The following is a 12,708-nucleotide window of genomic DNA, read 5'->3' as shown; positions in this document are numbered from 1 at the left end:
AGGGCGTGTGTTTCATAACTTTGTCTATTGATCTATATATATATTTGGTAAGTCACATCATATTTGTTTTTATATATATATATATATATATATATATATATAATAGAGGGAAACATTCCACGTGGGAAAAATATATTTAAAAAGAAAGATTATGAGACTTACCAAACAAAAGCGCTGGCAGGTCGATAGACACACAAACAAACACAAACATACACACAAAATCTAGCTTTCGCAACCAACGGTTGCCTCGTCAGGAAAGAGGGAAGGAGAAGGAAAGACAAAAGGATATGGGTTTTAAGGGAGAGGGTAAGGAGTCATTCCAATCCCGGGAGCGGAAAGACTTACCTTAGGGGGAAAAAAGGACAGGTATACACTCGCACACACACACATATCCATCCATACATACAAGACACAAGCAGACATTTGTAAAGGCAAAGAGTTTGAGCAGAGATGTCAGTCGGGACGGAAGTACAGAGGCAAAGATGATGTTGAAAGACAGGTGAGGTATGAGCGGCGGCAGATTGAAATTAGGAATTAGCGGAGATTGAGGCCTGGCGGATAGCGAGAAGAGAGGATATGCTGAAGGGCAAGTTCCCATCTCCGGAGTTCTGACAGGTTGGTGTTAGTGGGAAGTATCCAGATAACCCGGACGGTGTAACACTGTGCCAAGATGTGCTGGCCGTGCACCAAGGCATGTTTAGCCACAGGGGTAACCGTCCCCGGTGTAAAACCTGTCCCATGCACCCTCCCACCACCACCTATTCCAGTCCTGTAACCCGGAAGGTGTACACGATCAAAGGCAGAGCCACGTGTGAAAGCACCCACGTGATTTACCAACTGACCTGCCTACACTGTGTAGCGTTCTATGTGGGAATGACCAGCAACAAACTGTCCATTCACATGAATGGACACAGGCAGACAGTGTTTGTTGGTAATGAGGATCACCCTGTGGCTAAACATGCCTTGGTGCACGGCCAGCACATCTTGGCACAGTGTTACACCGTCCGGGTTATCTGGATACTTCCCACTAACACCAACCTGTCAGAACTCCGGAGATGGGAACTTGCCCTTCAGCATATCCTCTCTTCTCGCTATCCGCCAGGCCTCAATCTCCGCTAATTCCTAATTTCAATCTGCCGCCGCTCATACCTCACCTGTCTTTCAACATCATCTTTGCCTCTGTACTTCCGTCCCGACTGACATCTCTGCTCAAACTCTTTGCCTTTACAAATGTCTGCTTGTGTCTTGTATGTATGGATGGATATGTGTGTGTGTGCGAGTGTATACCTGTCCTTTTTTCCCCCTAAGGTAAGTCTTTCCGCTCCCGCGATTGGAAAGACTCCTTACCCTCTCCCTTAAAACCCATATCCTTTTGTCTTTCCTTCTCCTTCCCTCTTTCCTGACGAGGCAACCGTTGGTTGCGAAAGCTAGATTTTGTGTGTATGTTTGTGTTTGTTTGTGTGTCTATCGACCTGCCAGCACTTTTGTTTGGTAAGTCTCATAATCTTTCTTTTTAAATATATATATATACACACACACTCCTGGAAATGGAAAAAAGAACACATTGACACCGGTGTGTCAGACCCACCATACTTGCTCCGGACACTGCAAGAGGGCTGTACAAGCAATGATCACACGCACGACACAGCGGACACACCAGGAACTGCGGTGTTGGCTGTCGAATGGCGCTAGCTGCGCAGCATTTGTGCACCGCCGCCGTCAGTGTCAGCCAGTTTGCCGTGGCATACGGAGCTCCATCGCAGTCTTTAACACTGGTAGCATGCCGCGACAGCGTGGACGTGAACCGTATGTGCAGTTGACGGACTTTGAGCGAGGGCATATAGTGGGCATGCGGGAGGCCAGGTGGACGTACCGCCGAATTGCTCAACACGTGGGGCGTGAGGTCTCCACAGTACATCGATGTTGTCGCCAGTGGTCGGCGGAAGGTGCATGTGCCCGTCAACCTGGGACCGGACGGCAGCGACGCACGGATGCACGCCAAGACCGTAGGATCCTACGCAGTGCCGTAGGGGACTGCACCGCCACTTCCCAGCAAATTAGGGACACTGTTGCTCCTGGGGTATCGGCGAGGACCATTCGCAACCGTCTCCATGAAGCTGGGCTACGGTCCCGCACACCGTTAGGCCGTCTTCCGCTCACGCCCCAACATCGTGCAGCCCGCCTCCAGTGGTGTCGCGACAGGCGTGAATGGAGGGACGAATGGAGACGTGTCGTCTTCAGCGATGAGAGTCGCTTCTGCCTTGGTGCCAATGATGGTCGTATGCGTGTTTGGCGCCATGCAGGTGAGCGCCACAATCAGGACTGCATACGACCGAGGCACACAGGGCCAACACCCGGCATCATGGTGTGGGGAGCGATCTCCTACACTGGCCGTACAACACTGGTGATCATCGAGGAGACACTGAATAGTGCACGGTACATCCAAACCATCATCGAACCCATTGTTCTACCATTCCTAGACCGGCAAGGGAACTTGCTGTTCCAACAGGACAATGCACGTCCGCATGTATCCCGTGCCACCCAACGTGCTCTAGAAGGTGTAAGTCAACTACCCTGGCCAGCAAGATCTCCTGATCTGTCCCCCATTGAGCATGTTTGGGACTGGATGAAGCGTCGTCTCACGTGGTCTGCACGTCCAGCACGAACGCTGGTCCAACTGAGGCGCCAGGTGGAAATGGCATGGCAAGCCATTCCACAGGACTACATCCAGCATCTCTACGATCGTCTCCATGGGAGAATAGCAGCCTGCATTGCTGCAAAAGGTGGATATACACTGTACTAGTGCCGACATTGTGCATGCTCTGTTGCCTGTGTCTATGTGCCTGTGGTTCTGTCAGTGTGATCATGTGATGTATCTGACCCCAGGAATGTGTCAATAAAGTTTCCCCTTCCTGGGACAATGAATTCACAGTGTTCTTATTTCAGTTTCCAGGAGTGTATATATATATATATATATACACACACTCCTGGAAATTGACATCGCCTGCATCACCTCACCTGGGCTCCTGACCATATCGGTTGGACCCTAGATCGCTGAAAAACCATGAGCTGGTCGGACGGGTTTCGATTTCAGTTGGTAAGAACTGATGATATACACTCCTGGAAATTGAAAAGTATGAATATGGGAAGCTTTGCCTCTTTTTCTAATAGAAAGCACACACATTCACACACACAGCCATCTAGACAGCCAGATGCACACTACACTGCTCCCACCACTTTTTGTGTGTGTGTGTGTGTGTGTGTGTGTGTGTGTGTGTGTGTGTGTGTGTGTGTAGTTACAAGTGTGGGCTCATTATAAAATTTTTAGTATACATACCCATATTCCATTGTTATCACTCTTAACCACAATTAAATCTGGTAATTTACAAAGAGTTATTAACCATTAGTATTATTAGTGTATATTTAAATATCAGTCTTAATGTTTGAAGATAAAACTACTTAAGAATTTAAAAAAACAATTAAGTACATAATAGTTAAAAAATTACAGTATTGTATTTTAAATTTATTTTATTAAGGGGCAGTCAAACGAAAACTGAACACCTGCCACAACAGTACCACAGACTAGTTCCATTCAAAATTAATCACCACTCCCATTGGGAGATATACAAGTCAATTCCTGTTTGATATAATGCAGTTGGCCCCAGATGGATCTATAACAACACCCAGTCTCGCACTTCCTTGTAAAACACAAAACAAATGTCTATGTATGTCCTTCTTCAGGTCACTGAAGATGTAAAAGTCACATGGTGAAAGATCCAGGCTGTATAGAGCATGTTGCAGTGTTGCCCAACCAAATAGCTGAAGCATAGATTTTGTCCAATTGGTAGTAAGGGGGCAGATGTTATCATGCAACAGTGAGTGGGAGTTGTCATGCAATGGCATAATTCCATCCAAAACAGCATCCTGAGACTTTATGACACACTGCAGTTTCTACAAAGTGTCTTCACTGTGCTGTGCATTGATTGTGGTTCCACATTTGAGGAAGTCTATGTGCAGAAGGGCCCTACAGTTAAAGAATAAGGTCATCATGACCTTACCAGAACTTGTGTGAACACCTTCAGATTTCTTTATCAGAGGAAATGTGGGTCATTCCACAGCTGGCTTTGCTATTTGTATTTGGACTACCACAGCTGTTCCATTAGTCATTTCATAGTAACTTCCACCATACAAAATGTAAGTGGTCATCAAATTGTGTCATAATAATTTCAAAATTTGAGGGGAAGAATGAGCATGTAGTGATTTTAATGTGTCTTCCACTGATACCACTGTAAAAAGGGAGACCATGTTGAGGTTGACCATAACTTCACTTTGATTTCTCCTCCACCCATCTTATAATATCAACAAACATTTACGAGTTCTTAACATTGTGTCTGCAGTAACTGATTATAGGTGCCAATAGTTTACTTAAGTGCTTGTTCAGCCAGTAGGTTGGAGAACCAATAGCACTAACTTCCTGCTAAGTGCCAATATGGGCTCCCATGTGAGAATTCAGTATGTGGCTCACCAGTTTTATGATCATCAGACTTAGTCCTGATGACAATGATGGAGGCAATTGTTGAAAGCTTCAGATTTTATCCAAATTTGACACGGCAATTAAAAAGAGAACTTTTTACCCATATGATACTTTTCAATATCACACCTGACATTTACATGAAGGGTAAACTATACACTGCTATAGTGAAACTAATAGACCTTTTTAATTCTTTGTTTCAGAGACACAAATACTTTCACTGTGTCAGTTAATGTGGAACCAAGAAGCAAACTTAGTTTCAACATAACATATGAAGAGCTGCTGAGTCGTAAGCTCTCTTTGTACAAACATGTTATATCATTGGATCCAGGACAGGTAATTGAAAGCCATCTAATTTAAATCTTAACCACACCAGAAACTGATAAACATTTTAAGAATGCAGAGGCTTTCACAATAAATGTACAATATGTTTCAAAGTCTTTGTGACAAACATCAATGTGGATAGACCACACAGTGGAGAATAACTTTTGTTGGAAACAAACTATTGGCTGATACTTTCCAGCAATACTATGTGCCCTTTTGTATTCAATGGCCCTTGAAAAATAAGATTTCACCAAACTGGCAGAGTGTACTAACCAGGTGGTTAACTTACTACCTACCCCTGTAAATTGATAGAGTGACTGTCAATAAGAAACCATAAGAATGAGTGATATTTTAGATGTGAGTCAGGAACTTCAATTTTGCTTGACATACCACCTTTCACACAGAGTAGATGTCTGGACAATAGGCAATACACACTGCATATGAACACCACAGAGTGGCTATGCCATACCATCTCTCAGGGGCATAACCAGTCTTAAGTGACACCTAATGTCACCATGACATATCAGTGAATATTCTGTTTTTAACTAAATTTGTTTCCAATGGCAATTTGTTGCAAAGACTTTGAAACACCTTGTATGTAGTGTTGAGCAGAGAATGTTCTGCAGAGACCTCTTTAATGCATTTGACATACCAAATGTCAAGGCCAGGTTATCTCGGGTTCTCAGCCAGTTTGTTTCAAAACCTATATCACACATGTATAGTGTCATGTATCACCTGTTACTCCCACATGAGAGAATGACTAGTCAATAGAAAAGAGTTGGGGGCAAATGCTGCCCAAGTGTGGCTCTAAAGGACAAGCAGTCAGAATGACAGACCAGCTATGATTAGACTGAAGAGTTCCTAGCTAATACAGCACATCTTGTTGTTCTTAACTAGCAGAAATCTTCAGTTGTAAAAGTAGGTGTGCATGTATTGCAAGAAAGTATTATAGGACCAATACTCTGTGCAATATATGAAAATGACATATTGGATAATGTTAGAAGCTCTATAAGTCTGTGTATGATGCTTGAGTTGGGAAGAGACATGGATTTTGAGAAGTAGAATGTAATGGATCATTACTGGTAGTCATAGTAACACTTTTATACACTTTATTTGACACTCAGCAGCCCAACATAAATACAACATTGTTGAACGGTTACACTGTGCTCTACCACATTACTGTTAGTGCTCATAATTTTTAATGAGTTTAATTTTATAACCTACTAGGTGCACTAAAATTTGTTCATGCAGACTGCATGTCGAATTACTAAACCTCATTTCAAATTGTATGTGCACAAATGCAATCACTTTAAATTAGCAACCTTCAGAAACATAAAAATTTTCATAAAACAATGTATTAAATTGATTTATCCAGTGCAGGCTGAAATTGTCTTAAAACAGATGAGCTTAATACAAAAACATTTACTGTTACTATACTCAAGACTGTTCAATAAGAATGTTTGTTATTAACAGGATTATGCTCAATGACAGTTTTCATAAACATATACATTCTGCCTTTAGCCTTAACCCATACAACAAGAAATTAAGCTGATTTCTTAACATCTACACTCCCTTTTTGGCAAGTCAGGTTCCTGACATTTGTAGTCTCTTCTCTCTCTGGTATTAATGTTAACTAGGTGTCTCAGTGAATAAGACCCCAAGTTCGGAGCAGCTTGTCTTACTACCAGTTTCAATTATTATTAAGTACATGTTTCCATAGAAGTGTAACCTATCCACCAATTCACTAATTCTCTGGTGGATAAGTTACACTTGTATGGAAACATGTCCACAATGCAATTCAGTTATGTTCTCAAACATAATTGCTTCCAACTGGTGTGACATAACATTGATACTCTCCCTTAAAATCTTCACAATGCCTTTTGAAGATTACTATGGTTAATATACCATTTGCTTATGAAACATAGTCAATCACCTTAGCTTTAGCTTTAAATATTCACAATGTCTTTTGAATATGTCCAAGGTTAACATACCAATTGCTTACGTAACGTAGTCAATCACTAGCTCCAATGTTCACCTTTCATGATGGATGCATTCATGCATTCCAAATCCATGCACCACAATCTCAGCCTCTGGAATAGCTACTGACAGACAATGCTCCCATCACACTACTGGCTGCCTCACCTCCAGTCAGAGTCCACACATTGCACTCTGCCTGTGCGTGCAGAGGGACTGCTAGTCTCACAGTAGCACACTCTCTGTTGCTGACCACAGCTACTTCCAGAGCTTCACTTCTTTTCACTACCTGTCTCTACCTCACTCTGTGATTTTCTTCTCTCTCTTACCATGTCCAGCAACTATACTGTGTATAAGCACCACATAGTTCATGTCTTTAATAACAGCTGAATGATATCTTGACCAAAACTTAGTGTAATCTATAATGTGACATAGGTCATTGCTGATGTATACAGAGAAATTACAACACTATAAAACAGTAGTGAAATGCATGAAAACCTGCAAAGAACTGACACTTGGTGGAGAGATTATTAGTTGACTCTTAACACAAAGAAATGTATCACGTTGCAGGTAAATAGGCGTAAAGATACATTGTTATTAGATTACATAATTGACAAAGAATACTGCAAACAGAACATCCAATAAATATTTACTCTTAATTCTGGAAACTTCACCCAAGAGGATTCACTGAGGAAAAGAAAAGATCGAAAGAAGAGAAGTGTATTCATCATGGATTCATTTAGTAAGTACAAGAGGGTCACAAAGAGGTTATCCATCTTCAGTGGGAGACATGTTGCATTACAGTTTGGTTTACCATTAAAATTCTGAGAGTGTTAATTCCTAGAACACTCAAGCAATATATTTATCCCTTTGCCATATATCTCGTGCCCCTCTGTATACTATCATTTCCTGAAAAACTCATTTTGATATCTTGAATGAGGCATGATTTAAAAGAGGTGTCACATCAAACATAATGAGGTATCTTGAACAGAACAACCTCCTAATGCCAAACAGCATGGATTCTGAAAACATTGATCATGTGAAATCCAGCTTACATTTTTCTCACATGACATACAGAAAGATTTGGATCAAGGCAGCCACGTAGATGCAGTATTTCTTGATTTCCAAAAGCATTTGATGCAGCATCACACCTATGCTTATTGTCAAAAGTATTATCATATGGCATATAAAGTGAAATTTGTGACTGGATTGAGGACTTTTTGGTAGGGAGGATGCAGTGTGTTATCTTGGATGGAAAGTCATCGTCAGATGTATAAATAATTTCAGGTGTGCCCCAGGGAAGTGTGTTAGTGGCCTTGCTGTTCATATTGTATATCAATGACCTTGCATACAATATTAACAGTAACCTCAGACTTTTTGTAGATGATGCAGTTATCTATGATGAAGCACTGTCAGAAAGAAGCTGCATAAATATTCAGTCAGATCTTGATAAGATTTCAAAGTGGTGCAAAGATTGGCAGGATACTTTAATTGTTCAGAAATGTGAAATTGTGCACTTCACAAAAAGAAAAAATGTAGTATCTTATGACTATAATATTAGTGAGTCACTATTGGAATCAGCCACTTCTTACAAATACCTCAAATACCTGGGTGTAACACTTTGTAGGGATGTGAAATGGAATGATCACATAGGTTCAGTCATGGGTAAAGCAGGTGGTAGACTTCAGTTTATTGGTAGAATACTGGGGAAGCACAATCAGTCTACAAAGGTGATTGCTTACAAATCACTCGTGTGGTCGATTCTAGAATATTACTCAGGCGTGTTGGACCCATACCAAAGAGGACTAACAGGGCATATTGAACATATGCAGAGAAGGACAGCACAAATGTTCACAGGTTTGTCTGATCTGTGGCAGAGTGCCACAGAGATTCTAAAAGAACTGAACTGGAATACTCTTGAAGATAGTTGTAATCTGTCCTGAGAAAGTCTATTGATGAGGTTTCAAGAACCAGCTTCGAGTGATGACTCTAGGAATATATTACAACCACCTATGTATTGCTCACACAGGGATCATGAGGATAAGATCAGAATAATTATTGCAGGCACAGAGGCATTTGAACAGTCATTCTTCCCACGGCCCGTACATGAATGGAACAGGAAGAAACTCTAATAACTGGTACAATGGGATGTACCCTCTGCCAAACACCTCATGGTGCTTTGTAGGGTATATATGTAGATGTAGATGAAGATGTAGAAATCACCATGCTTTGTGTTAATGTTATACAAAATACTGGATGCCGTATTCCTCATATGATTTAGGCTGTTAATTTCTGTCTTAAAAAATTTTAGCATTTCTTTTTTTCCCAATGTTCTGGATTATTTTTCTGCATCTTGTTTTAAGAACTACCTTTTCTTCTTTTTTTACAAAATAAAGGAGTTGACCTTCTGAAAGTTTGATAGTCTTTTGGCTTTGAAAGTGTTGCTTCCTATTTTCTGCTGCTTTTTAAACAAGTATGTCTTATCTACCTTGTGTCTTGTTTCCTGTATGTCTTATGCAGACTGACATGTTCAGTACAGCATTGTCAAAGTTTATATGAAACTCTTGATGTCCTTTTCACAGACTGTTCGAGACCTCAGTGTAAACATACAGCTTAATGAAGCTAGATCTATAGTGAATGAAAGTGTAACTGCATATGGCACTTACTTCAGTAACTGCTGTGGAGATCACAACATTCGTGGTACAAGTAAGTCATCTGCTAGAAAATGAACTTTTGTATTCATACATAAAAGAAGGGAAATAATACCATTACTTATAGAGGATTGGTTCATGATGTACAGAAACACATAATAGAAAACAGTTACCATTGGCATTTGAGCTCTTGCTCTTTTTCTAGTAGCAGTATACATTTTCACACAGACATCAAAGCATCCATACAGTATGCACATTTGGTGTCCTGTGTGGTTGTGTGTATTACAGAAAAAAGGAAGAAGTTAAAAGCTAGTCAGATATTTTCTATTATGTGCACCATGTACCTGTCTTCTTTTCGTAAGTGGTTACTTGTTTTATTTTACATAATTTTCCATCCAGGAATTTCCACAATTGTTGAACTTTTGTATTATGTATATACAAGAGCTCCTTGTTCAATCAGCAGTTCCTCTGAATAGTAGAATATCTTTTCAGATATGATATCATTTTTTCCTGTTTCTAAATGACTGCTGGTTTGGCACACTATTCTCTGTACATTGCACATGGTATAATCTATGATTATATACAGGGTGGCCCACTGATCGTGACCGGGCCAAATATCTCACGAAATAAGCATCAAACAAAAAAACTACAAAGAACGAAACTTGTCTAGCTTGAAGGGGGAAACCAGATGGCACTATGGTTGGTGTGCTAGATGGCGCTGCCATAGGTAAAACGGATATCAACTGCGGTTTTTAAAATAGGAACCCCCATTTTTTATTGCATATTCATGTAGTATGTAAGGAAATATGAATGTTTTAATTGGACCACTTTTTTCGCTTTGTGATAGATGCTGCTGGAATAGTCACAAACATATGGCTCACAATTTTAGACGGACAGTTGATAACAGGTAGGTAAAATACAGAACGTAGGTACGTTTGAAAATTTTATTTCGGTTGTACCAACGTGATACATGTACCTTTGTGAACTTATCATTTATGAGAACGCATGCTGTTACAATGTGATTACCTGTAAATACCACATTAATGCTAAAAATGATGTCCGTCACCTTCAATGTGTTTGGCAGTATGTGTAACGACACTCCTCTCAACAGCGAGTAGTTCACCTTCCGTAATGTTCGCACATGCATTGAGAATGCGCTGACGCATGTTGTCAGGCATTGTCGGTGTATCACGATAGCAAATATCCTTCAATGTTCTTCACGTAAAGAAATCCTAGGACATCAGATCCGGTGAACGTGCAGGCCATGGTATGGTGCTTCGACGACCAATCCATCTGTGATGAAATATGCTATTCAATACCGCTTCAACCGCATGCGAGCTATGTCCCGGACATCCATCATGTTGGAAGTACATCACCATTCTGTCATGCAGTGAAACATCTTATAGTAACATCGGTAGAACATTACATAGGAAATCAGCATACATTGCACCATTTAGATTGCCATCGATAAAATGGGGGCCAATTATCCTTCCTCCCATAATGCCGCACCATACATTAACTCACCAAGATCGCTGATGTTCTACTTGTCACAGCTATCATGGATTTTCCATTGCCCAATAGTGCATATTATGCCGGTTTACGTTACTGCTGTTGGTGAATGACGCTTCGTCGCTAAATAGAACGCGTTCAAAAAATCTGTCATCGTCCCATAATTTCTCTTGTGCCCAGTGGCAGAACTGTACATGACATTCAAAATCATCACCATGCAATTCCTGGTGCACTGAAATATGGTACAGGTGCAATAGATGTTGATGTAGCATTCTCAGCACCGACGTTTTTGAGATTCACGATTCTTGCGCAATTTCTCTGCTACAGATGTGCGGATTAGCTGCGACAGCAGCTAAAACACCTACTTGGGCAACATCATTTGTTGCAGGTCATGGTTGACATTTCACATGTGGCTGAACACTTCCTGTTTCCTTAATTAATGTAACTATCCGGCAAACGGTCCGGACACTTGGATGATGTCGTCCAGGATACCGAGCAGCATACATAGCACATGCCCGTTGAGCATTTCGATCACAATAGCCATAAATCAACACTATATTTACCTTTTCCGCAATTGTTAAATGGTCCATTTTAACATGGGTAATGTATCACTAAGCAAATACCGTCCACACTGGTGGAATGTTACGTAATACCACATACTTATACTTTTGTGACTATTACAGACAGTGTCATCTATCACAAAGCGAAAAAAGTGGTCCAACTAAAACATTCATATTTCTTTACATACTACATGAATATGTAATAAAAAAGGGGGTTCCTATTTAAAAAAACGCAGTTGATATCCATTTGACCTATGGCAGTACCATCTAGCGAGCCAACCATAGCGCTATCTGGTTTCCCCCTTCAAGCTAGACAAGTTTCGTTCTTTGTAGTTTTTTCGTTTGATGCTTATTTCATGAGATATTTGGCCTGATCACTGTCAATGGACTACCCTGTATATGTATATAAAAAACAATTGAGAAATATGTCAAATTGTAAGTAGACAGAATGGCTGACAATACATATCTTCAGGAAAAAAGTAAGAAGATTAGGATCTAACATCCCATCATCAGTGGGGCCATTAAAGACACAGAACAAGCTCAGAGTGGTTATGGATGTGGAAGAAAATAGACTGTGCCCTTTCAGAGAAACCATCCCAGCACTTACCTTATGCGATTTATGTGAAAAACCTAAACTGAAATGGTTGATTGTGGATTTGAACTGTAATCCTCCTGAATTTGAGTCCTGTATTACCTTCAGAAGAAGAAATTTAAAAAATTGCTGATAGACATTTCTATCTCCCCTCAACCTAATAACAGGTTGGTCCCTCCAAATCTGTAGTCTGAGTGGCCTGCCTCTCCTTTTTTCTAACCTTCCCCAACCTATTTCCCTTTCTACCGAGGGATGGAGTTAACAGTTCTAAAAGCTAGGACAGTTTTTTTCTATTTTTATATGTGCCTTTCAGCAGTACTTAAAAGTTTGTTTCCTTAAGGTAAGTAATGGTCAGTCATTCTGTTTCTTTGTAATTTTAGAGTAATCTATAATTTTTCAGTCTCACATTATTTCACAATATTAATTATTGCAATCACTCTGCAACCAACATCTATAGAATATTCCATCAGTAATTGGAAGAAAGTAGACATATTAAAGTGGAAGTACACAGTATTGATGTTGCAAAGCAATATTTATTTCCTATTTCACTGTGACCTGGCTTTTGAC

At 40.5% G+C, this 12,708-nt stretch overlaps 1 protein-coding gene across 1 annotated transcript in view; it reads left to right on the top strand.

Moving 5' to 3' along the window:
- The window catches only part of LOC126163076 (inter-alpha-trypsin inhibitor heavy chain H4-like), a 72,969-nt gene that overhangs the window by 17,571 nt on the left and 42,690 nt on the right, over positions 1 to 12,708 (top strand). The window contains exons 3-4 of the mRNA XM_049919985.1: positions 4,735 to 4,867; positions 9,412 to 9,535. Of these exons, the coding sequence (XP_049775942.1) occupies positions 4,735 to 4,867; positions 9,412 to 9,535 (257 nt within the window). The remainder of the gene's footprint in view (positions 1 to 4,734; positions 4,868 to 9,411; positions 9,536 to 12,708) is intronic.

This window comes from Schistocerca cancellata, chromosome 1, assembly GCF_023864275.1.
Source record: "Schistocerca cancellata isolate TAMUIC-IGC-003103 chromosome 1, iqSchCanc2.1, whole genome shotgun sequence".
NCBI lineage: Eukaryota > Metazoa > Arthropoda > Insecta > Orthoptera > Acrididae > Schistocerca > Schistocerca cancellata.
Note: the sequence above shows the minus strand (reverse complement) of the source record. Positions and strands in the feature narration are given on the sequence as shown.